Source organism: Centruroides vittatus, unplaced genomic scaffold (assembly GCF_030686945.1).
Source record: "Centruroides vittatus isolate TY-2023 unplaced genomic scaffold, ASM3068694v2 contig_120, whole genome shotgun sequence".
In the NCBI taxonomy this organism is placed as follows: domain Eukaryota; kingdom Metazoa; phylum Arthropoda; class Arachnida; order Scorpiones; family Buthidae; genus Centruroides; species Centruroides vittatus.
In genome coordinates, this window is record NW_027120768.1 from 2,940,793 (window position 1) to 2,966,615 (window position 25,823).

The 25,823-nt window shown below is 35.0% G+C and overlaps 1 protein-coding gene across 1 annotated transcript in view; it reads right to left on the reverse strand.

Moving 5' to 3' along the window:
* Positions 1-25,823, reverse strand: part of LOC136984861 (endoplasmic reticulum aminopeptidase 1-like) — a 60,089-nt gene that overhangs the window by 3,805 nt on the left and 30,461 nt on the right. The window contains exons 8-15 of the mRNA XM_067282002.1: positions 21,151-21,282; positions 19,391-19,652; positions 19,181-19,308; positions 18,990-19,045; positions 18,765-18,912; positions 18,617-18,690; positions 10,936-11,040; positions 9,761-9,928 (exon numbers count right to left, since the gene is read on the reverse strand). Coding sequence (XP_067138103.1) covers positions 9,761-9,928; positions 10,936-11,040; positions 18,617-18,690; positions 18,765-18,912; positions 18,990-19,045; positions 19,181-19,308; positions 19,391-19,652; positions 21,151-21,282 — 1,073 coding nt within the window. The remainder of the gene's footprint in view (positions 1-9,760; positions 9,929-10,935; positions 11,041-18,616; positions 18,691-18,764; positions 18,913-18,989; positions 19,046-19,180; positions 19,309-19,390; positions 19,653-21,150; positions 21,283-25,823) is intronic.

Consider the following 25,823-nt stretch of genomic DNA (forward strand, 5'->3'; position numbering starts at 1 on the left):
TCCCAATCACTATTTATGTTATATAGATTAACATTAATCGCATTTGCCATTTCCGAATAAAGGAAAAAATAATGATGATAAGCAATTTGGTAACTTACAGGTCGAAGGTTCAAGGCCTAGCAAAATGTAGCCACTTGTTGACTTCGTTGAGGAAAAAATAAATAAACATTAGTGTTCTTGCTGAAACTTGAATAGAATTGAAGAAATAGACTATTTTTAATCCACCTTGTTGCCAGAATTAGTATGTATGGTCATCGGAATTAGATTAAGAAGGATGGAGACGGGTTTTTATGAACAAGTAACAAGCACGTCTTTATTGAACAAGAAGCGGTACAGAACTGAATGTGGTGCGCAGGCACGCTACCAACTATATACATATAAGAATTGCCAGAGATGGCGCTGCAATACATAGCAGTTCTTATAATATTAAAGAATTATGCTGGACGTTTGAATGGTTTTTTATTTTATTGAATTTTAGTCTCCAGTAAGCAAGTATACATTTATTTATTTCTATTTGTGTGTATGCTGGAAGAATAAAAAAATCATGAAATTTCACCCAACATAATAATTGACAAATCATGATGTTTCTGTTTTTATCTAATTGTTACAATAACATTTACTTAGATAATACAAAACAAAATAGGAATTTATGATATAGGAACAAAAAAAAATATGATTATAATCAACAGGAATATCACTCACAAAAACATTAACCTAAACTTGTCTAAAACTTAAGCTTATACTAAATAGGGCTCAAAACAAAGAAGTGAATTGATTAGATTTTAAAAATTGAATAAAAAGGCAAGAAAAAGAGCAGTTGGTAGCACTTCCACCTTTTTCATTTCCTTTCCATCTTATTCCCTTTGTCTTCCAAATAGCAGTGAGAACAGGGAAATAAAGATGGTAGTAGTTGGTGACTTTCTACATATTAATACAAAAAAGGGAAAACTTACAAAATTTGGGGGTCCCTGAGCTTCCTTCTCCTTTCTTCTTTCTTTTCAAAAAAAAAAAAAAAAAACATTCCCACCAAAGTTTGAATGGTATCTAAAAACCATATGCTGTGTCTCTCTGTATTGGCTGTATGCTTCCCTCATTTACTATCCAAATCAAACAAACAAAAACCACAAAACTAACTTTTTAGAACTCTGCTGTTCTTTCTGATCCCATTTAACCCTTCAAGACCAATCTCATGACCTCTCTCAGAAGTGGTGCCCAAGTCTAGCCAATATAAGTGAAGTGCTAGAAGAACAAAGCCAAAAAGTAGGCAATTTAAGAAAGACAAAAAGGGTTTAAGTGACAGAAGTAAGTGGAAAAAAGGCTTGATCAAGTCACACACAAACAATATTTTAACTTGGATTTTATCACAATGGCAAGTTTTCCCAGCTTACTTAATATAGACCTATATTCTTCAATTTATTTAAATTTTACTTTGTTTACTACAGGTCTAAATAGGCCTAGGCTTTATTTTATTTCATTATAAACAAACTTTACTTTCATAGTTTATATGATGCATGACAAAAGTTCTAATGAACATAAACAGAAAACAGATGGCCAAGCGATTATGTTGTCGGACCATCACTCTGGGGGACCTGGGAAAGAATCCAGATGGGTCAAAAACTCCTGGAATTTTTCGGGGAGTGGTCCATCCAAGATATGTTGAGCCCCGCCCACCACTCAGCTGCCCCATTTTGGTCCTGGCCGAATCGATGCCATGCTTGATAAAATGGCCCTCTTAAAACCCACAGGAAGGAAAGAGTACAAAATTAATGGAAACAACTATTTTCTTTGTAAATATGATTAAATATATAAGTAAACTTTACAAATATGACTTTTCCATAGTATTTCGCATATTCCGTCGTACATGATGGGAAATCGACTAATATTTATATGACAATTGACACTAAAGTTTTTGTTTTCATTGTTTTCCTTGAATTATATTCTTATTTAGGTATAGGGCTTTTCAGAAGATGATTAGTGTGATCCTTTGTGTTGCCATCATTACAAGAAATCTTTCAAATGTCATCTAGGGACAAATTAGAGGCATGTATGATAACGTATTACTGTATAGGAATCACTAATGTATTTTGATTCGAAATACATTTAGTCAAAAAATAAATTGTTGATGCAAACGCAATAAGTAAGTTTGGCTGTTTTTCTAGACAAGTAGCATTTGGAATAGAAGTTAAAAACCAAAATTACTGTATTATTAATTTGGCTCATGAGTAAACAAAAGGTATGCCTCACTATGAATAAATAAATAATCGACACACATTGGAGAAATATACAAATAATCCCTCAATATAACCTTTAACCGGCGTGGGGTATGATTAAATTGTGTAGGCTAACGTTTTGGGATCCCTCCTTGGGTCCATCTTCAAGCTACGTTCTTTGTAATGATCTGTTATAACAAAGACCAGCCGTTTTTGGAACAAAATTTGAACTAGCAAACTTTGAATCCAACAGGAATCACGAGTGATCTAGTTTTGAAAATTAAAGTCATTACGTAATGATTGTTAGTGTTATGAAAACATTAGCGTACACAATTTAATCATACCCCACGCCAGTTAAAAGTTTTATTGAAGGATTATTTGTATAAACAAAAGGCTTCAACAAAATTAGTTATAACCTGAATTCCCAAAAATATAATTAGTTTCATGAACTTAGTTCAGTTTTCAATTGAATAATTAATATCATAATTGAATAAAGTATAATAAATTAATTATTTTAAACTAAATGAACAGAACAGAAGCAAATGTAAATGTTTATTATTGTAATAAAATATTTAATATAATAACTCATATTTAACTGTATGTGAAATTTTAAATGTTTGTATATGATGCATATAAATTGGCTTTGATGTGGCTTGTTAGAAACATCCAATTTTGGTAGCTAAATTGATATTTAACATAAGATCAAACAAAAGTTAAAATTAATTTAAATACTTGTCAAAATGTCTTGAAATACGTTTAGTAGCTATACTTCAATATCTCATCAATTTTACTTATTCCCACCAGTGGCCAAGTGGATAAAATCATTGAACACCTATAGTTGGTTGCAGGAACACGCCTGACCAACAGACTAGCTGTGTGGTTTACTTTACATGTCTAACACTTAAATATAAGCCAGTTTTTCATTGACAGTATTTTCAGGAAACACTTGTAGTGCTGCGCTACTTTATTGTTTTGTTTGTATAGTTATATATTATATTGTGTATATAAAACATCGTTCGTTACGTGTCAGGATCTACTTTTTGTATGATTGTTTGTGGAATAGTATACCGTATCACTGTTCCTGTCTACACCAGTTGGAGTGGGCTAATTGGCCAAAGACAAGTCACGTGAGGAAGGGAGCATTCATGCATGACGGGTAATATAAAAGGGACCGTCGCATGTGCTGAAGAACTTTTTCTTGTTTTTCTTCGTGGAAGACTAATCCGTTTCCATCCGTAAGGACAGGATATCCTCGGCCTCGTGGTGTGCATCTATGGACAGTATATAGTTTACAGAACAAAGTAAGATTATTATTGTAAACTTGGTATATTCGTTTACAATAATTTATTTGTTTGTAGTGTTATTGTTTGTCAGTTATTGTATTTGTTATAATTGTTTATTATTGTAAACGTGGTATACCCGTCAACCATACTGTTGTTGGCCCTAATCCTTGATTTTATTAAAGTTGTCGTCGTCTGGTTTCAATTAGTATTGTACAGTCCTTTATTTCATTTACACCCAGACTCAATATATTCCAATATGTTAGAGATCTAAACATTGGCGTCCATGACAGGATTAATTCCTTTCTTTGTAATTGGGTGATGGTTTGTAAGAGGACTATTTTCACAGAGTTGTGATATTATTAGCTAGGTACTAATTTGTATGCAATATAGTTTTGTAATCTTATAAACTGTGCCTGCTGCTGTATTCTTTGTATGACTAATTGATAAAGGAAGATGGAAGAACAAATTACCAGTGGTTCACAAGGATCAGGAGTGGTAGAGGTTGGAAATGTGCCTATCGTGACCGGGTTTATGGGCATGATTCCATGATTTCAAATCTACCTGGAGATGTGCTAGATGTGTGCCGTTTTTTTCAGACGGTGGAGAACGTAGCTTCATTAGCAAGTTGGGACGAAACTGTGAAGGTGACAGTGGTCCAGACCCATCTGAAAGGTGAGCCCTTGTCTGTATTCTTTGATTTAAGGGACCAGGGGATTGAGGGATATGAAGAAATAAAGAAAGGGCTTGTAATGTGTTTTGGACACAAAGAAAGGGAAAAGGATCATTTTGATCAAGTACTAAAAATATCCCAGAAGAAGGGGGAAAGGGTTTGTGAGTATGGCATTCGGGTGAAATCTCTTTTCTCGCGTGCCGTAACATGAAACCCCAACTTGGGTATGCTAAGAGATAACACAGTCAAGGAATGCTTTATGAAAGGGTTGATGCCCGAAATTCGTAAGCAGGTCATGCAAGGTCGGCCGAGAACTTTGGACGAGGCAATAGTTAAAGCCGAGGGAGAAGAGGAAATAGAAACTGCATGCAACAAGTGGGGAGCGAGTGAAATATGTATTAGCGTAGAACATGAAGTATGTCTTAATGAGCAGCAGGACTGATTAAGTCACCAGATAACCGAATTGGAGGTTCAAATAAAGAAACTGAGTGACTGTATGTCCTCGATGGTTGATTATGTCAGGGCAGAGAGAAGCTCCAATAGGATTTCAAGGGGAGACAGGAGGTGTTACTCGTGTGGTGAGAAGAGTCACCTTGCCCGGCAATGCAAAAAGAGGGAAAGTTTAAACTAGTTGGCGGTCATGTGGGAGGTCAGACTAATGACCTGCTGGCTAGTTTGGAACTGACCAAGCATGTGCATGTGAATACGAGGGGGCTACCGGTCATCGTCGGCAAATTAGTGGGACGAGGAGTCAGTGGGTTGATAGATACGGGAGCCGAAAGGACAGTTATTAGTAGTGAACTCACTGAGTGGGTAAAATCTAAGAGGAAGGGTTGGATTGTTCAGAACGATTCGTGCATTAGCGGGATGTCAGGGGCAATCATTAAGTGTGACGAGGCCCTAGCAGTAAGGTGCGGTTTTTGTGATGAGAATAAAATCGAACTGAGGATTCCTAGTGTAAAATTTCCGACAAGGGCACAATATGACCTCATATTAAGGATGGATAATATTAGCCAGTATCTGAAAATTTTACTTGAGGTGCAGCCAGTATTTGAGCCTAGTAGGAGTAGCAACCACGGATTTTATTTCAATATTAATAATGAAAGTGAGAGTAAGGTTAATGCTTGGAAATTGGATCACCTTGATGAACGAATTAAGGGAAGAGTAACTGAGGTGCTGGGAAATATCCTGACGCAATCGCAGAAGAAATGACTGCTATATCTGGCACAAATAATTATGTGCATTCAGTTCAATTAACATCTGAATACCCTGTGAATGTAAAGCAGTACTGTATCCCTTGCAACTACCTATCTGCTCTTAAGAGAAAGGTTGGCAAACTTGTGAAGTCCAGTATTTGTGAAGAAAGCTCCTCTGCCTGGAACTCGCCTATACATGTGGTCCTCAAGGACTCAGGCAAAATCCGCATTACCTTCAACTTACGTAAAATAAATAAAATCAGAGAGCCCCAATTGTTTCCCATGGCTAGGATAGATGATATCCTGTCACAATTGGAAGATAATAAGTTCTTCTTGGTTTTAGACTGAAAGCAGGTTATTTCCAAATACCTTTAGATCCCAAGGTTAGGCACGTCTTCGCCTTTTCAACACCTTGGGGAAAATATCAACTATGTAGAATGCCCTAGGGTGGCAAAAACAGTGGATGTTTTTTTCAATTCGTGATGACGAAAATCCTTGCTAGGTTTGTGGGAAATAACTCTTTGTCTTTCAAGACGACATAGTGCTCTTTTCGAAGGATTTAGATGACCACTCAGAATTACTTGAGCAGGTGGTTAGAACCCTAAAAGATGAGGGCTTAAAGGTAAACCCAAGGAAATGTCAAGTCTTGACAAAGGAAGTGAAGTACTTGGGATATATAATCAATGAGAAGGGTGTGACCCCAGACCCTGCTAATATTGAATCAATTAAGAACATTAAACCATCGGGAAGCGTTAAAGAAGTCCGTAGTTTCCTTGGTGGGGTGGGGTTTTTTCGAAACTTCATCCCTTCATTTTCGGAAGTCGCTAATCCATTAACAGAATTAACAAAGAAGGGTAGGAAATTTTTATGGGGTCAGGAATGTCAGGAGAGCTTTGAGAAATTAAAAACTGCTATCGCTAACCCACCAATTCTTACCCATCCTGACTTCAAGGAGCCGTTCTATCTGCACACAGATGCTTCCGATAAAGCTGCCGCTGCAGTTCTCGAACAAAAACATAATGGGGAGCTAGCCCCGATAGGCTATTATAGCAAAAGGTTCCAGGGTGCTGAACTGAATTATTCTACAATAGAGAAGGAATGCCTGGCGATAGTCTTAGCCTTGAGGCATTTTAAATATTTAATTTTGGGGCATAAGACGATAATACTGTCAGATCATAAACCGCTAGTTTTTATGGGCAATATTCAAAATGGTAGTCGAAGACTAATTCGTTGGGTTATGGAACTCATGGACTACCAAATTGAGGTACAGCACATAAGGGGTGTTGATAATACTGTTGCAGATTTCCTATCCAGAAATGTGAATGGAGTGAATCACATAGATGTAGAATCTGAAGGAAAGGAGATCCCGAGCAGGTATGAAATTTGCCAGTCACAGGACTGTGATAGCATATTTGGTCCTATAAAACGAGACTTGCTTCGGAGTGATGGTAACGATGGGATTAGGTGATGAGATTCCTGAGTATGTTATCATAAATGATTGTCTGTACAGAAGGGGATATCTGAAGTCCTATATCCAACACATTGACCAAATGTGCGTGGGGAAAAATTCAGCAAAGGACCTAGTGAGAGCGATCCATGAAAATCAACTTTCGAGGCATTGGGGAGTATTAAAAACTGTTAAAAATATAGAGAGGAATTACTGTAAGGAACTGAGTCCGAGCATTATTTTTATTTTTATTATTTTTTGTTTTATTATATTTTGTTTGGGGCTTATGTTTATTTAGGACAAAGGTTCCCCACCACTCTCTTATTAGTAATGAAAAAAGAAGATAAACCAACTCACGAAAAAACAAGCGCCGTAGAAAAATCTCGCGCACTTGCACTGCCCAGCAGAAGTAAACAGTCCGCAGAAAAAATATGGAAAGGGGAATCCCCACACTCACTAGCAAAGAAATACTTACTAAACCGTCATAACATCCCAGAAAATTGTGCTAAATACTTTGTAAACGGTTTATAAGCTTTTGTCGGAAAATTAAAGCTGCCAGAAAGAAACTTAATGTTAGAAAACTATGTATGTAAATAAGGGGGGTAACCCAGCTGAGTTGTGACGTCACCTCACCGCATAAAACCAACACGTCAACCGAAGAAAGCAAGGTTTCCTGGTCGAAGTCCAGATTGAGAATTAGGCAATCCAAGGTGTTAAAGAGGAATTTGATTTGATGATTTGATGATAGCGAAAAGATTGAGGAAACAGGTTCCTAGTATAGTGAGGTGACGGATAGACGTTTAGTTCATAAGAGATTCTGTTCATAGTTCCTAAGTATTTGATTTGTCGAATTTTCAAAGGGGAATTAATATTAAGTTAAGCTAAGTAGCTGAGTTTTATTGTCGGGCTGACTTGTTGATTTTCGTTAATAAATTTTGTTTTGGATTATAGACAATTGTACATAGTAAATTCTATTTACTAATTAAATATATTTGAAACTTTTACTTTGACTTGATATTTGTCGTTATTCTTACTAATTTTTTCGGTGCACGCGTAAAAACCCAGGCCTGGCAAACTAATCTTGAATCCGCGTAAAGTACTCATTAGGTTAACGGAAGTTTTACCAGCCGCAGTTAGTGTCGGTTTCCTAAGATACTAAAAATAGTACTTTACATTACTTCATAAGGAACTTAAGGCGTAAGGTGGAGGAGATAGTAAGGGATTGCGCAAAGTGTCAAAGGTATAACATCCATAAGGGCAAGGCCCCATTCCAAGAGAATGAAACAGCTAGTGCCCCCTTTGAAAAGATAGCTGTTGATGTGATAGGTCCCATTCATACATCGAAGAAAGGTAATTATTACATATTAGTTATCATAGACATTTTCACGCGGTTTGTGGAAGCCCATCCATTGAAAGATCAGACGGTGTGGTCCGTAAGCAATGTGCTATTCGATGAGATTGTTTGTAGATATGAGGCCCCGGAGATAGTAATATCGGATAGAGGTACAAACTTTCTATCATCACTTTCCATGGATTGTTGCAATTGGTTGGGAAGTAAACATAATGTGACGACAGCTTATAGACCATGTGCTAATGGTATATGTGAGCGAGTTAATAAATCCCTAATTGACAAGATTGCGAAGTCATCAAGTGATGAAAGCGCTGAATGGGACGACCTAATTCCATCTGCTTGCTTCGCATATAACAATTCTTATCACTCCACCACTAACAAATCACCGGCATTCCTCTTATTTGGGATTGACCCAAGGACCCCGAACATCGATTGCGTCCCTAAATGTATGACCACAGATGAGCATAGGTCGTTTCTTACTACGAAATTTTGTGTTTTGAGAGAATTAGCAGAATATCATGCAAAGGGGCAGAATCAGAAGAGTCGCAAATTCAGGAATAAAGGGAGGAAGTTGTTAAATTTAATGAAGGTCAGAAGGTATGGGTGAAAAGAAGCGGGGTCAAGAAAAAGTTTTCTGATAATTATGTGGGGCTGTTCCAGGTCACCAACGCGATGAGCCCCACAACTCATCGCGTTGAGGGGTGCAATCATGGGGATGTAGAAACGGTCCATGTAGACCGTATTAAACCTTGTTATGGGTTGATAAAACCTAATAAGAGGAAGTTAAGGTGAAGGAGGAATATAAAAGAGACGATAACCGAAGACGAGATCTCAGATCACAGTGTGGTTAGGATTAAGTGCATTGGTAATCATTCCCATGACATTGGTGAACATAATGTGGTTGAGCCGGAAGGAATAACGAGTAGTGAGAGGCATTATAATTTACAGGGAAGAAAGTTAGACTTCCGCAAATTACATTTTGGGAAGTAGCTTTTGCAAGGGAGGTATGTAGTGTTGCGCTACTTTATTGTTTTGCTTGTATAGTTATATATTATATTGTGTATATAAAACATCATTTGTTACGTGTCAGGATCTACTTTTTGTATGATTGTTTGCGGAATAGTATACCGTATCACCGTTCCTGTCTACACTAGTCGGAGTGGGCTAATTGGCCAAAGACAAGTCACGTGAGGAAAGGAGCATTCATGCATGACGGGTAATATAAAAGGGACCGTCGCATGTGCTGAAGAACTTTTTCTTGTTTTTCTTTGTGAAAGACTAATCCATTTCCATTCGTAAGGACAGGATATCCTCGGCCTCGTGGTGTGCATCTATGGACAGTATATAGTTTACGGAACAAAGTAAGATTATTATTGTAAATGTGGTATAACCGTCAACCATACTGTTGTTGGCCCTAATCCTTGATTTTATTAAAGTCGTCATCGTCTTGTTTCAATTAGTATTGTACAGTCCTTTATTTCATTTACACCCAGACTCAATATATTCCGATATATTAGAGATCTAAACACACTCCTTAGTAGATCACCCATGCTTTATCTTATTCCATTGCTTTATTCCATCAATCCTATCCAATTTTACTTACTGTGAAAGTTGCCAGATGTCATTCGAACTTGCGAGTGCATTCAATAGCAGTCGTTGCTCCGAAGGTATCTGACTCTCTTGGAATTTTTTCCAGCAAAAATTCCATTCTTCCTGAGTTCCAAATTTTACTCCAACCATATAAACTACATTTCTCAGATCAGGATTGACTCTTAGTAGATAAAAGAAAAAAAAATCTTTGTTTACAATAATATAAACCTATGATTTATATGAAGAATAGAATTAGTAATATATATTGTATAATGAAAAATAACTCCAATTTCTTTTAAAATATAACCAAAGTCTGCTTTGTTGGAGCTCACTCTAAATATCAATTTTCCCCAAGGGTTTTTGGGCAACCAAACCCATCATTAAGAGACAAACAAATGAATTAGCTCGGTAGCTAAGACCTAAATTTGTTTATATAACATCTAAACATTATACATATGGGCATACTTAAGGGGGCATAACTGGGGCAATTTTTCAATTGGAACGAGTTGGTATGCCATACTGGCAGTTAGCATAAAAAGTATCGATAGCTGGTACATATCATCATCAGTTGCTCAGTGAAAAAGAATTCTATTTGTCTAGTCACCATAATTTTTAGAGTGATTTTTATTGAAAAATTCCTGGGATCAATGATTACAATCCTCACCTTTTATTTTTATGTCATTCTCTCCCAAGGAATATCATCTATCTCCACCTGTGATTTGTACAACCAAAGTGCTTGGAAAAACTAATATTTAGAATTAGATCACTAAATTTTAAACAGGTTCTTTTTAAAATTAAAAAAAAAACATTCATATTTTAGCCTTACTTTTTATACACTATATTCTTCATTTGAAAACATAATCAATTTAGGCTGTGTTATTACAAAAACTGTATGACTGCTGTCATGTCACACAGTGTTACATTATGTTTAACATAGCACTGTGTGACATGATGCAACATGCAACATGACACCAGAGAGGATAATATAAAAGTACCATTAGATCCAACAATGCAGATTTTTGTTATAGAGTATTAAGTATATTACATTCTTTAAAAAATAATATTTTATGAAAATTATTCATAACAGTAATATAATAACTGATTAACATTTGTAACATATCAAAGTGTTATTTCACTGTTAGGAGATTTTTATTATTGAAATTTAAATAAACGGCGGAAAACATATACCTCACATCGTTCTTCATCCAATTATAAAATCTTTTTTTAGCTTCTTCAATAATTTCGGAATCTCCGTATTCAGCAGCAACATACAAAATCAAGGAACTCAATTTTCTGAAACATTTATAATTATTAATAATTCTTACAAATGCTAAACAATCATTTCATAAAAATTTTATTTTAATTAATTACAAAGTCGTAGGCACAAAAAACCTTACACACGCTGTTTCTAGCAATCAAATTAATAAGCACAAACGTTTTCGGCCGTTTTGAAAGGCCTTCTTCAGGTGCACTGAGGACGGTTGGAAAGTCGGATAGCAAATGTTTACGTGACGTCATTGTTTATGAGGGGTTTCCTCTTACAAGTGACGTCATAGCAGAGAAGGTTTAAACGAAACTGACCTTGGAAAATATTTTAAGATTAGCCAAGCCGCGTGAACGATTGTCAAAGATATGCGAATTGTGAAAAGCGGGAAAAAGGGGAAAAAAGAAAAAGGAAAAAAGAAACCTGATAAATTTAGAAAACGCACGAGAGAACGAAACGGACAAGGAGAGGGTGGACCGGCCTATTTAATTAAGGGTGTTATCGAGGAGTGACCGCAAGGCAGGGGAGAGCGAATCTGCGTTACTGCTGTTAATGGAGTTTTCTTTGAGGGACTCAGTAAAGATTTCTATAGCTTCGATTGTTCTAAGTTTGCTAGAGTCAAGAATAGGGACGGTAATCCTAGCATCTTTCCATTCGGCCGTTATATTGGGTTCACTTGTGAACTGGGCTAAGGTGGAACCCTTTTTCTCACTTTTCACAATTCGCATATCTTCGACAATCGTTCACGCGGCTTGGCTAATCTTAAAATATTTTCCAAGGTCAGTTTCGTTTAAACCTTCTCTGCTATGACGTCACTTGTAAGAGGAAACCCCTCATAAACAATGACGTCACGTAAACATTTGCTATCCGACTTTCCAACCGTCCTCAGTGCACCTGAAGAAGGCCTTTCAAAACGGCCGAAAACGTTTGTGCTTATTAATTTGATTGCTAGAAACAGCGTGTGTAAGGTTTTTTGTGCCTATGACTTTAAATTAGTTCTAGCTTTGTGTGCAGAGATTAATTACAAAACAAATATTTTAGATTAATATAAATCATCTATACTAACAAGAATATATTTTGAAGTAAATAAGCTAAAAAATATCTATTAACTTTGAAAACACTAACTACAAAATTTTTATAAATTTAATTACTATAATTAAGCAGATCCATTGCATCAATTCCTAATTAATTGGAGTCAAAAAGCAGTTTTAAATGGTCCTCGGTACAGGACAATTCACTCAAGACTGAACACTTATTACGTGGAATGTCTCCATATAAAACAAAAAGATGAGAATGAAACACAAATGAGACAATTCTTTATTTTGTGACAAAATGGCCAAGCAAGGTATGTTTTATATTGCACATTATTCAAATGTGACCATGCAATGATGAGGTGTTGAACAAAGAAAGTGTTCAGTCCTGAGTGAATCACCCTGTACTTTCAATCTTCCTCAGCTTGCCATATTGTTTTCAACACCTTAGACAAATCTCTCGTTTGATGGATAATTCCATACTATTATCTATGGAGCTCACTATGATAAACATTATTTTAATGCCATATTTCATTTAAGCCATAGACTCTATAACATGCTGCTTCAAACATGGTAATGACTAATATCATACAATAGGGAAGTGCCTGCTCTATCACAGTGGCTCAGTAAATAAATATTTTAATTCGAATTTAACAAACTCTAAAGATTATTATTTAAATACTGCAGGTTATTTTTATGTATATAATAATTTCAGATATTCTTACAATTTTTTATATTTAATGTAATTGGCAAAATACTTTTTAATTTGAAAATAATGGCAATGGTACAGTATGGATAGAATGTTAAATCATCCACTGTAGTTGAGAAAATATTGAATGACCTAATCGTAGAATGCTATATCAAGAAATACAATTATTGTACTTCTTTCTATAACCTATGAGCCTAACTATTAATGATATAAAACAGTGTTTCCCAACCTTTTTTTCCTCGCGAACCAAAAGAAAGGTCCGAAAAAATTCGACGAACCCCCTATGTAGTCGTTAATGACAGGTAAAAAAAAGCAATAAAATTTGATAGAATATATATTTTACATATTGCAGAATAATTGATTATATTAATCGTGAAACATTTAAATAAAACATTAATAAGACTAAAATGATGGCTATAAAAGTTGAAAACAAGATAAATTTAACAAACTGGTTCTTATGTTTTACATTTGGAAAAACTCTTAATGGGATATTTGTGGCTGTTTGATAGAACAAAGTAATTCAAAGTTAGGCTCAATATCTGACAATTTCAGTCTTAGATCAGGTTCTGCATTTAACCTGTTTCTGTATTTATCTTTCAGATAAGTATATGTTAAAAATCCTTTCTCGCATAGATATGTTGTGCAAAATGGTAATAGAACTTCAATGGCTTTTTTGACAGAACAGGATATTCATTTTGTATACTGAGCCAGAAGTCAATTAAAGATTGATCTTTAAAAATTGCTTCTAGAGAACTGTCACAAGATAACTCAATGAGTTTTTCCTTTTCCAGTATATTTAGAGAGGTTTCTGAACTTACATTTCCTTAAAATGGATTACGTATCCAGTTGTTTGAGATGGATATATTGCATCTGTTGGGAAAATAGTCATCGAAAGTTAATCGAAGATAGTTCAGATGTTCACATATACTCCTTTTAATGTTTTCGTCAAGTTCAATTGAATTTTCTGATAAAAAAAGTGCTGACAGAATCGAAACATCCATACTCATTCATCTGCAGGCATTGAATCCAAAAATTGATCTTTTTCAACATAGCCTCAATTCTATCATGTACACTGAAAATGGTGACACCCTCGCCTTGTAAAGACAAATTTAATTCATTCAGTTTACAAAAAAATGTCAGCTAAATACGCAAGCTTTTGAAGCCAAAGAACATCGGATATACAAGAAGATAAATGAAACGGATGATCAATAAAAAATGCTTGAACTTCAGACTTCAATTCAAACAAACGCGTCAAAACTTTACCACGGGAAACCCATCTAACTTCTGTGTGAAGTAGTAAAGAAACGTGGAAACTTCCAAAATCCTTACAAAGCGTACGGAATAGACGGCAATTTGTAGCACGCGATTTTATAAAGTTCACAATTTTCACAGCATCACTTAAAGTAGTAGATAACTCTGCAGGAATACGCTTACATACTAAAGCTTGTCTATGAATACAACAATGAGTCCATTGAATTTTCTCGTTGATCTTCTTCACCCGTGCCACAAAACCAGAAAATTTTCCTGTCATTGATTTTGCACCATCTGTACACACACCCACACAATAAGACCAGCTTATTCCATTCTTTTCAAAATACCCATTGATCATATCGAAAATCGCTTCTCCAGTTGTGTAGGTTTTCAAAGGTTTTGCAAATAGTACATCTTCTTGAACAATATTCGTAAAAAGATATTTAACGTAGACAAGCAAGACTGCGGCATTTGTTACATCCGTCGATTCGTCAAGTTGAATTGCAAAATAATTCAATTTTATTCTTTTTAGAAGTTCGTTCTCCACATAATTAGCCAAGTCATTAATTCTACGCGACACCGTGTTGTTTGATAAGGGAACTAGCTCAATTTTCTTTGCTGCCTTTTCCCCAAGCATACATTTGGCGATATCTTTCGCACATGGTCCAATTAAATTTTCTGCTATTGTATGCGCTTGTCCAGATCTTGCAATTCTATAACTTACTCGAAATGATGCTTCAAGAGCCATTTTACTATCTTCGTTTGAAGTCAAGAAAGAAAAAAGGCTACACTTTTTGATATCTGCTAATTTTTTTTGAAATATTCAAGAGGTTTATCTTTGTGTGTCGGGTGTTTTGTTTCAATATGTCTACGAAGAAGTGATGGTTTTAAACTGCTGTTGGCAAGAACTTCGTTACATATAACACAAAGCGGTTTAGGTTCCGACTCATCCCCAGTAAAATGAAAACCCAATTGTAGATAGTCGCTGTTATATTTTCGCTTTTTCCCTTTTCTATCATCATTTCCTTTGTTTTTCGTCTGATGAAACGGTACCTCACTACAGCTTTCAGTACTATCATCTCGATTATCATGTCTCGTTTCTAAACGACCCGTTTTTAACCATCGATCCATAATAAAAATAAGCTATAATAATAATTAAATTAATTATTATTAATCATTTACACGAGAACTTGACAGTCACAGTATCACTATCACTCAAGCTTTACAAGTGCTAAATCTATGTATGAACGTCGGTTAATTGGCAAGCGCCAAATCCGACAGAGGGCGCTCAAAATGGCTGCCGAAACAGGTAAGGAACCGACAGGAAAAGTTGTCTTGTAGAAGGTGAAACCGTTTTGGATGCTGGACACATCGTATTTTATGGATTAAACTCTAACAACAACACTGAACATAACTATTATGATAAATAAAATTATGTTTTTATATTGGAACATGGTGTATACTGCTTAAAATATTTAACACTTTTCACCTGTTAACGTGTAACAGGTGAGAAGTGTTTTAATTCTACAGACGATAGTCTTATTATTTTATATTAAAATAAAATTCTTATGTAGTCATGACGTACGGTAATATTCAAATTCAAGTTTGAAAATTATTCGTTTGAAAATCTGAAGCCGTCCACATAAAAAGAAAAAAAATGTCTAATTTTTTTTTTGTAAATGGACATGCCTGTCGAAAAATTGTTTTTGTATGCAGATCGGAAAGAAAATATGTATATGAAGATAGAAAATTTACCATATGTCGAGATAACTTTCCAGTCAAATTTTTAAAAATTCTTAATTGAAAATATAAGTTAATTTACGTTTCTTTGTTTTCATTTTAGTATTATGCTCGGCTATTACAGGTTTACGAAAACCAGACAGCCCCGCTTTGCACGAGCATTCTCCCCGTAATTGAGATGTATTAAAACGAAAATATCTGAGATTGAAACACTAAAGCAACAACATGAACTTTCAGTGTTGTTGTTAGAGTTTAATCTACAAAATACGATGTGTCCAGAATCCAAAACGGCTTCACTTTCTACAAGTCAACGTTTCCTGTCGCCGATACAGTCTAGAATTTGACATAAATTCAATGATTTGTTCTCCATTTGGTCATCACGACAGTCGTCACCGATGGAAACTGAATCAGCTCAAGCATTGAACAAACATATGGTCGGTTCCTTACCTGTTTCGGCAGCCATCTTGAGCGCCTCTGTCGGATTTGACGCTAGCCCATACAACACTATTCTCCCAGTTTCCGGTTGTGAACAAGTATCTAATTCTAAAATCTGTAGTAAACTGCCTTAATTTGATATTTATTTCCAATTGTATTGTAAAAAAAAAAATATTACATAGAAGGGAAAACTGCTGCAATGATTTTAAATATAAAGCAGAACATGATACTGATCACATTGATAAAATGTTTTAAATATAAATAAATGTTTGTAATAAAAAGAGAATAGTATTTGATTACTTGAATAAGTGGAATAAATTATAATGTATAAAATTGTTGATATAATTTAATATTGATGAAGTAATTTTGAAAAATAAATAAGGAAAAAAGAAATGAAAATATTGAAATTTATTATAGATTTCTTAACAAACAGGCAGCGAACAATCTGTTTTACAGTGGGTGTGTTCTTTAATTTTTGTGTTTTTGTTTTGTTTTTTTTTTGCTTTTGATTTTAATGGCGTTTTAAAAAATCCGCCATTACAATATTATTTTCGCGAACCCCCTCTGCAAACACTGCGAACCCCCAAGAGTTCGTGAACCACCGGTTGGGAATCACTGATATAAAACATTCAAAAACTGCAAACAACAGTACAATTGTTGTTATTTAAAACTTAAATATAGGATTATCAATTAGTTTTATATTCTATTATTGTAAGGATAATACAGCAGTCATTAAAATTGATAAAGTTAAAAACCTCACTTACTAAGATTTTACTTACTTTAAAATAAAAATAGTAAAAGAAACTTTAATGTTTCCTAAAATTTTACAAATACAGTAGAGCATTGTTTATCCAAATCAATTGGGGACTGGGGTTGTTCAGATAACTTATTTTTTGGATAACCAATTATGTACGAAAAAATATATTAACCTATCCCATGTTGAAATTTTTCTCCATTGCATGTCACTTTGCGTTGAATTTTCATCGATTTTAAGCCTAACAAATATTTTTATAATAATAATCGTGACTATTGTACAGTACCATTAAAAATTATTTCTTTATTTTGTACAAACAAAATAAATATATTGAAAAATATAAAAACAAAAAAATTATACTTTAGAAGTTAATCTAGTATCAAAAACGTTCGATGCAGCATGACACAGTCTGACTGGAAAGCTTTCAGTTAACCAATGTTTCGGTTGATTGGCTTTCAGATGACACTCTACTGTATATAGAAACATAATATCATCCTAAACTTGAAATTACCATAACTGAAACTCATACAATCTGTTGTAAAAAAAATGGTTCAAAATTCAGAATCTTCCAAAAAGAATGATACCATTTTAAATTATTGATTATCTGAGAACATTGTAATATACATTAAAACATTGGAAAACTGTAAGTTTCACATTTGCCCATTACAGTTCCTCAATGTGTGCACCTTGCATCACACGGCACACATCAACCGATACTCAAATTCTTCCTATGCTCGCTACAGCATATATGTACTCGTTCCTCCTACAGTGGCCACAATTCTACAGTTCCTGCTAGGGTTTCTCCAACAAGATCCCAGCTGTTTTTTAGCCCAGGAAATTCTTTTCATCCCAAGAAATCCCACAAATTTCTTAAAACTTCACTTTTTCTTATTTTGTGTTAAAGTTGAGGAAATTTACAAATAGAAAGTATAATTAACCCATAAACTGTCAGAATACATTTGCATTTATTAATTTTAAACCTACTTATTAGTTTTTAAAATTTTTGCTTGTTAAGGCATGTCACAAATGGTCAATAATCAATACGTAGTATATTTGTGACAGGACTCCGAAAATTCTTTACTTGTCGGAACCTGTAATATCTGGAATAATTCTGCTTATGCTGTCTTAATTTTTAACCATGCCCAGTAGCTTCAATAACCGCTTATGCCAGGTTGTGCAAATTGAGCAAGGATATAAACGAGTACAAAGTATGCAAGTATGGAGTTTTTCTTCATAAACCTGATTATTAAAGCCAAACAAACCATTTCTTTAAATACCAGTATTCAAAATTGAAAATGTCAGCATGCAGAAACATTTTTAAAGGTAATTATGCTCACTATATGGCACTCAAATTCGAAAGTGTACATCATTCCTGTCCTAGCTGTTGTAGATGATAACACATTTGGATGCAGATGGGAGATGAAACTCTGGAAGTTGCACTATCGATTGTTGTAAGTTGCATACTTCTCAGATAATAATTAACATAATTACAGTAATTTAAATTGAGAGTATTCATTTTGGAAGGCCTTGTATTTCAAGTTTATTGTCTTTAAAAAGTAAATACAATATTTCCTATAAAAACAGATATGATCCTTATCACACCTGTTTTTATATGAAATATGTTTTAATCTGCATAGTTATTCTTAAAAAATGTAGTTAAAAGATATTTTTAAAACAAATTTTACTTTCTGAGGTGTTGCTCTTCATTTTCCCAATTGATTGTTTTAACAACTGGTTTTAATAATTTTTGTATATAATTCTGAAAATCAAAGAATTAGATTTAGTAAAATTTTGAATTATACTACTTTAATTTATATAATATTTTTGACTCACTTGAAACAATAAATGTCCAGAACTTTCAAACAGAAGAGCATTCAAGTTACCAAAATGCAATAATGCAGTATTCCACGGAACATAATCTTGTTCCTTCAATAAGTAAAGCGTCAAATTTAATGCAAGATCACTTTTCAAAGTTCCAACTCTGTAAAGTCATTTTAATTATTACAGTTGATTAGCAATTCAATTGCAATAATCAAAGGAATACGATTTTTGTCAAACCTCGCAAGAGTGAGAGCATCGTCCAACAAGTTAGATCTGTCTGCAGGATAAAAAACCTAAAAAATTAATTCGGAAAAAATTCCATAAATGAAACATAAAATATTACACGAGAAGATATTAACAAATATTACACAAGAAAATATTAACAAAAAGAAACATAAAATATTACAATGCATCCGAATAAATCTTACCATATGATTTGTCTGAAGGATCCTGATTAATGATTTCCACATTTCATTGTCATACATGACGCGATAGAATCCGGTCTGATTCACGTTCAATTTTAACCAATTGTAATTTCCAGATAATTGAAATGATGCTTAAAAAAATAGATTATATTAGCAAAAAACAGAAATATTGTATTGACAGCATAATGTATTGTATAAATTTATTACACTTACATGTTGTTGTATTCAGCCAAACATGTTTGGTTTCAAAGGACTGATCAGTTAAATATGTCAGAGGAATGTACCATATATAACCATAAGGAGATAAATCTTGCTGATTAGTTTCATCACTCTCGGCTGGACTCGAATAAAATCTAGCCTGACTGACGGTGATCTTATTTTTACTTCTTGACACCATAACTAATGGAAATCCCATCTGACGTGTCCAAGTGTCCATGATTATTGATACATTTATATTTGACATCTCACCTGTTACCTATTTAAAAGATAAAATATAATTTTAAATATATTTAATTTAACTTTAATCATTTGGAAACATTGAAAATTTTTAAAACTTATTCAAATTTTAATACTGTAATGACATAACTAAAATTTAAAAACTACATACTAACTTGAACGATAAGAAAAACTAACTGTAACTAGAACACTTCCAAGTAGAAGGTGTTATAGCTTCAAAGAAAAAAATTGGTTGGATAACTCAAGTAGGAATGAAATATTGAAGTTTCAACAAAATCTTTCAAAGCAATTATCTCAAAATGGTATTTTCAGAGTTATGTCACTAATATTCTCAGCAGGCAGTATAACAATCTTAAATAAAATTGACTACTACAAAGTGAAATCCTAATCCAGAATAAATCTGATAACAACACTGTCCTTATTTTAAATTTTTGTTAAATTCAAAAGAAGAAACAATTGATAAAATGCTTTGTATATCTTCATTTATAACTCTATATCATGACCAAAAATAAGCATAATTATCTAATCCATAAATAGAACAAAGAATAAACAGCAAAACTTTATGTATGTTTTAAAACAATAAAAATACCCAGGATGTAGTTGTATATTTTAAGAAAAAGCAAAAGTTTACGTAAAATATGCAGGCTCCATAAATCCAGGAGTTTGGCATTTTTTCTATTGTAAAATGATAATACCACAATGACATTACATAGACAATTTTATGAAAGGAAATATTATTGGAAGACTAGAAGCAGGCCAGTTGTAGATAGATTTTATATAGGACACCAAATGTGCTGCAGAGCATCATGTCATGCTTTAGGCCATATTTCAAAAAAATGGGAGACATTGGAAAGCAGAAAGTGGTTTTCCAAGAGTTACAGCTTTCAACAGAACTGGTATTTGATGCTAACAGCATATTGTAACAGAAGAATATCTGGTATAGCCATCTATGTTAGAGTTTCACAACAAAACTGTAGAAGAAACTCTAACCATATGTATAGAAGAGCCCATTTAAGGTTAAACCAAGAACATGAACATTAGACATTTTGAATGAATGGGACAACATTCTGTTCACTGATGAGTCCAGACAGTCTATAGAATTATTCTCATCAGACTAGAATCTGGAGAGAGCAAGGAACTCAATACAATCTCATAAACATCATAAAAAGAAACAAGTTTGCAGGTGATAGTAGTATACTCTGGAGCAACATTATGTTTAGTGCCACACTGAGCTTCGTGTTTTTGCAAGGAATGCATATTACTGCAAAAAGGTACAGTACAGAGACAATGTTTTGGAATACGTTTTCCAAGGTGGCATGAGTACAGACTTCATTTTTATGGATGATATTGCTTATGTACTGTACATATGGCTGCACTTGTCAATGACTTTCTTGACAGTGAAGATATTTGTCACACAGAATGCAAGATTATAGAACTCATATAACACAAGATTAAAATTATCTAGTTGTGTAAACTCCTACATTAATATTAAACTTCAAAATGATGATGATAATTACCTCTGTGAATGAATCCCAGAGATCTTTGGTACGTGCATTCCTAAAGCGATACTTATTTAAGTAGTGTGATAATCCTTTCTGAAGAATTTTCATACCTAAGAATTTTTCCAACATATAAATAATTGATGCTCCCTGGAATAAAAACATTAACAAGTATCTTATTTTTGATTTGAATAAATATATATTTTAAATATTTTAAAATTATATTTATGTTGAAGATGCTGGATAAATATTGATAAGATAAAATAAAATTAAATATATATTCACATGCTAACTAGTAAACAACTCCATGTTCAGTATTAAACACCAAACCTCATTCTAGGAGTTAATTAACAAGGGCTATAGGAAATCAGTAATAATGTGGCAGGAGCAGATGTGGATAGCAATCTGTGATTGATTGGAGAATATGATTTTTATGTCACTATGGAGAATCAAAGAAACCGAGTTGGAAGTTAAAAGTGCTCAAAGGAACCAAAATTTGAAAATTTTGTAGTCATGATCTTTACTTCAAGGTTCATCACTACTTATAATTCTACATGAAAAATACCTTTCAAAAATGTTTTTAGATACCTTGAATAAGGTTTCATATTGTGTGTTTAATATATTTGTATAATTTTCTGTACAGTTTATTAATAATATATATTTTTATAAGGGTTGCCCAAATGAAAAGTGGACATACATCAGAATGGGCAAACATTTATTGCAAATCTAAAAGAAATCTCCATGTTTGCTTGGACAAAGATCCAAGCATCTCACAAGCAGATTAATGCCCTCACATAAAATTCTGGTGGTTACTGGTAAAAATATTCTTCAACCTTATCCTTCACCTTATTGTCTGATATGAATCTTTGCCATTGCAAAGCTTTCTTCAGAGGTCTGAAAATGTGAAAGCTGTAGTGCAAGTTGTAATTCATCTGTCACTTTTGATTATGTTTTCCATAGTGGCGAATGATGTAGTAGGGACTACGGTGTGTGCCTGACCCAGTCTCAGTTTATCCTGAATTGACTTGTGGCCTTTTCTGTAACTCTTGCACTAATTATTCACCGCTGTTCATCCTAAACAATGTTCACCATGAACGTGCTTCATTCATCTATAGATGTTGGCACTCCTATTCCCTTCGGCCACTAAAAACTGAATTACCTCCCTTTGTTCGATTCCGGATGCTTCCATTGTAACTAACTTAACGTTAATCTGCCAATTACTGGAGATAAAATTTATTCCCGCAAATACTTAATGTAGCCCATGCTTTGCCTATGCTGAGCTTACCCACTTGTAAGGTGGCCCATTAATTGCTACTTTGCACAATGAAATATGACACATGTCCACTTTTTATTTGCAACGAACAACCACATTATAATTCTATATCTCTATCAGATAAGTATGGTAATGATTTTTATGCTTTGCTAACCCATTATATATGTACAAGTTCCTTTGCTATGGAAGATGTAGACATAAATCTAGTATATAGATGTAAATAAAATAGCTATAGTTATAATTGGGAGTTTTGTGGGAATTGACTTGCAATAGAAAGTGCAAAAAAAAAAAAATAATTTTATTAACAAAAATTCAAGGCACTAGTTGACAAAATAACAGCTCTAGGAGTCTTGAAGTGTTTCACTTAGTTACTCTGACAAATAGTTAAATGGTATCTCCTGACAATAGTCATACTCAATCGAATTCAATGGACTTAACTGTAAAACAATCAATCCACCTGACACAGAAACAATACATTCAGAAGTACATCTAGTGTGGCAATAATTAAACTTATACTAGGCTGTAGTGCTACGCAACTATGTATTATTGTTATTATTATTATTATTAATTATTTTCTCGGTTTCCTTTTTGTATGTATCGGGTTTTCTTGGTTTGTACCGTGTCGCGTGGAATTTTCTTATGATGTCACCTTAGGATACGTGAGAAGCTTTCTGATTGGTCCAGAGTGGGACAATAAGTGAAGCGGACTTCCGGAGAGCGGGAAATATAAATTGAGGGACTCTCACGATTGAGGACACTTTTTGGCTGCTTTTGGATTCGTCGAGGAAGGTTGCCGAGGAAGGGTCAGCAAGGACGTCGGAGTTAGACCGGGAGAACAGGAGTCTAGAAAGGGCGACCACTTTCAGTCGGGAAGCACAATCCGTTTCCATCGTAGTGTAATTGAGAAGTATCAACGAGGGACGTACTTCTGGTGACGTAAATTACGTTCAGGTATCGGAAAGAACTATTAGTTTTGTGAATTAACGTAAAGAAAAGGAACGCTTGGAACTCGAGATCGTGTTGCATTTACTTAACATAATACCGTGATTCGTCGAAGGCTAATATATGCAATTATTGTATAGAAGGAAAATGTGTATGTATATATGTATATAGAGTATTGTAAATTTCGTTAGTTTTAAGTCGTGTATCGTGTAAACTTGAGGGTTAGGAAGCATCTCGCGGTTATTGTACTGTTAGAATAAATTACTGTTGTTTCGCCAAATTCGTGCACGTGTAATTGGTCATTACTTGAGTCCTTAACATACATCCTTATTACATCCGTGGACTTAGATCCATCGGATAATCAACATTGGCGTCCGCGACAGGATATTGATCGGGTTGTTTGTTGTAAAAGGACCGACCAAACGTGCATCTTGTATTAACCCCTCATCCTACTGCCGCTTATATCTGTAATTATAGCCATTGGAATTGTAAATTATATTATTGTAAAACCAAAAGGTTTCGGTAAACTATGGATGAACAAATTACCAGCGGATCTTCAGGGGCAGGGGAATTGGGCAATGTGCCTATTGTAACGGGATTTATGGGCATGATCCCATGTTTTTCGAACCTGCCCGGAGATATTTTAGATGTGAGTAGGTTTTTCCAAACCGTCGAGAACGTCGCGTCGTTGGCAAGCTGGGATGAGACTGTGAAGGTCACCGTAGTTCAAGCCCGCCTAAAAGGTGAGCCCTTGTCTTTATTTTTCGATTTAAGGGACCAGGGCGTCATGAGCTATGATGAAATAAGGAGGGCTCTTATAAAGTGCTTTGGTCGTAAAGAAAAAGAACAGGACCCGTTTGATCAGGTATTAAAGATCTCCCAGAGAAGAGGGGAGAGGGTTTGCGAATACGGGATTAGGATTAAGTCGTTGTTTTCACGAGCGGTGACGCGCAATTCTAATTTAGCGACGCTTCGCGACAATGCTGTTAAGGAATGCTTTATAAAAGGACTACTAGCGGAGATTAGGAGGCAGGTGATGCAGAGGCGGCCGGACACCTTGGATGAGGCGATAGTAAAGGCCGAAGAAGAAGAGGAAATCGAATCGGCCTGCAACAAACGAGGTGGGATAAGTGAGGTATGCGCAAATGTTGAGCATGAAAGGGGGTTGGAGAGAAGGGAAGTACAATTGGGTAAGCGTGTAGAGGAGTTGGAGACTCAAATAAGGAGTTTGACCGAGTCCATGGCATCTTTACTCGAGCACATGAAGGGGAACAATAACCGCGAGAGGTGGGGAAAAGAGCGCCGTTGTTACACGTGTGGTGAAATAGGCCATATTTCGAGAAAATGCAACAAGAGAAGAGGTTTAAACTAGTCAGAGGTCATTTGAAAGGTCAGGCGAATGACCGGTTAGTTAAATTAGAACTGACCAGAAAGATCCACTTGTCAGACCGGGGGTTACCGATTGTAAGAGGTGTAATCCTAGGACGTGAAATTGCTGGTCTAGTAGATACAGGTGCAGAAAGGACCGTAATTAAGAATGAATTGACTGAATATATCAGGCGTGAAAATAGGAATTGGGTGGTCCCAAACAATTCATGTATTAGTGGGATGTCGGGAGCACTCATAAACAGTGATGAGGCCGTAGCAATCGAGTGCTGTTTCCACGATGGGAAAAAGGTATGCACGACAACACCAAGTGTTGGGTTTCCTGAAAGGGCAGGTTACGAGATGATCATCGGGATGGACATTATTTGCCAGCACCCTGGGCTGTTGGTGGGGATCGAATCAGTGGTTAAGGCAGATAAGCAAGGTCGTGAAGGGAGATTTTGTATTAATATAAATAGTGAGGTAGGGGTGGCAGAGGTAGAAAGAGAGGTGTGGAGATTGGATCACCTAGATGAACCGGTTAAGAGGAAAATAATAAATATTTTGAGAAAGTATCCGGACGCTATTGCTAGCGAAATTGCCGAGTTATCTGGCACTAGCAGACATATGCACTCTGTTAGCCTGACGTCGGAACGTCCGGTCAACGTTAGACAGTACCGAATTCCGTACAGTTACTTACCTGGCCTTAAGAAGCAAGTTAGTGAGCTGATAAAAGCAGGTATATGTGAGGAGAGCTCATCGGAGTGGAACTCTCCTATACATGTTGTTCCTAAAAGCTCTGGTGAGATTCGTATCACTTTGGACCTGCGAAAAATTAATGATATAACAGAACCCCAAATATTCCCGATGGCTCGAATAGACGACATCTTATCCCAACTTAATGGGAACAGATATTTCTCGGTATTGGACTTAAAAGCAGGGTATTTCCAGATTCCTCTAGATCCCAAGGTAAGACACATATTTGCGTTCTCCACACCATGGGGAAAATACCAACTTTGTAGGATGCCTCAGGGTGGGAAGAATAGTGGGAGGTTTTTTCCAATACATTATGACGAAGATCTTAGCAAAATTTGTCGGAAATAGCTGCTTT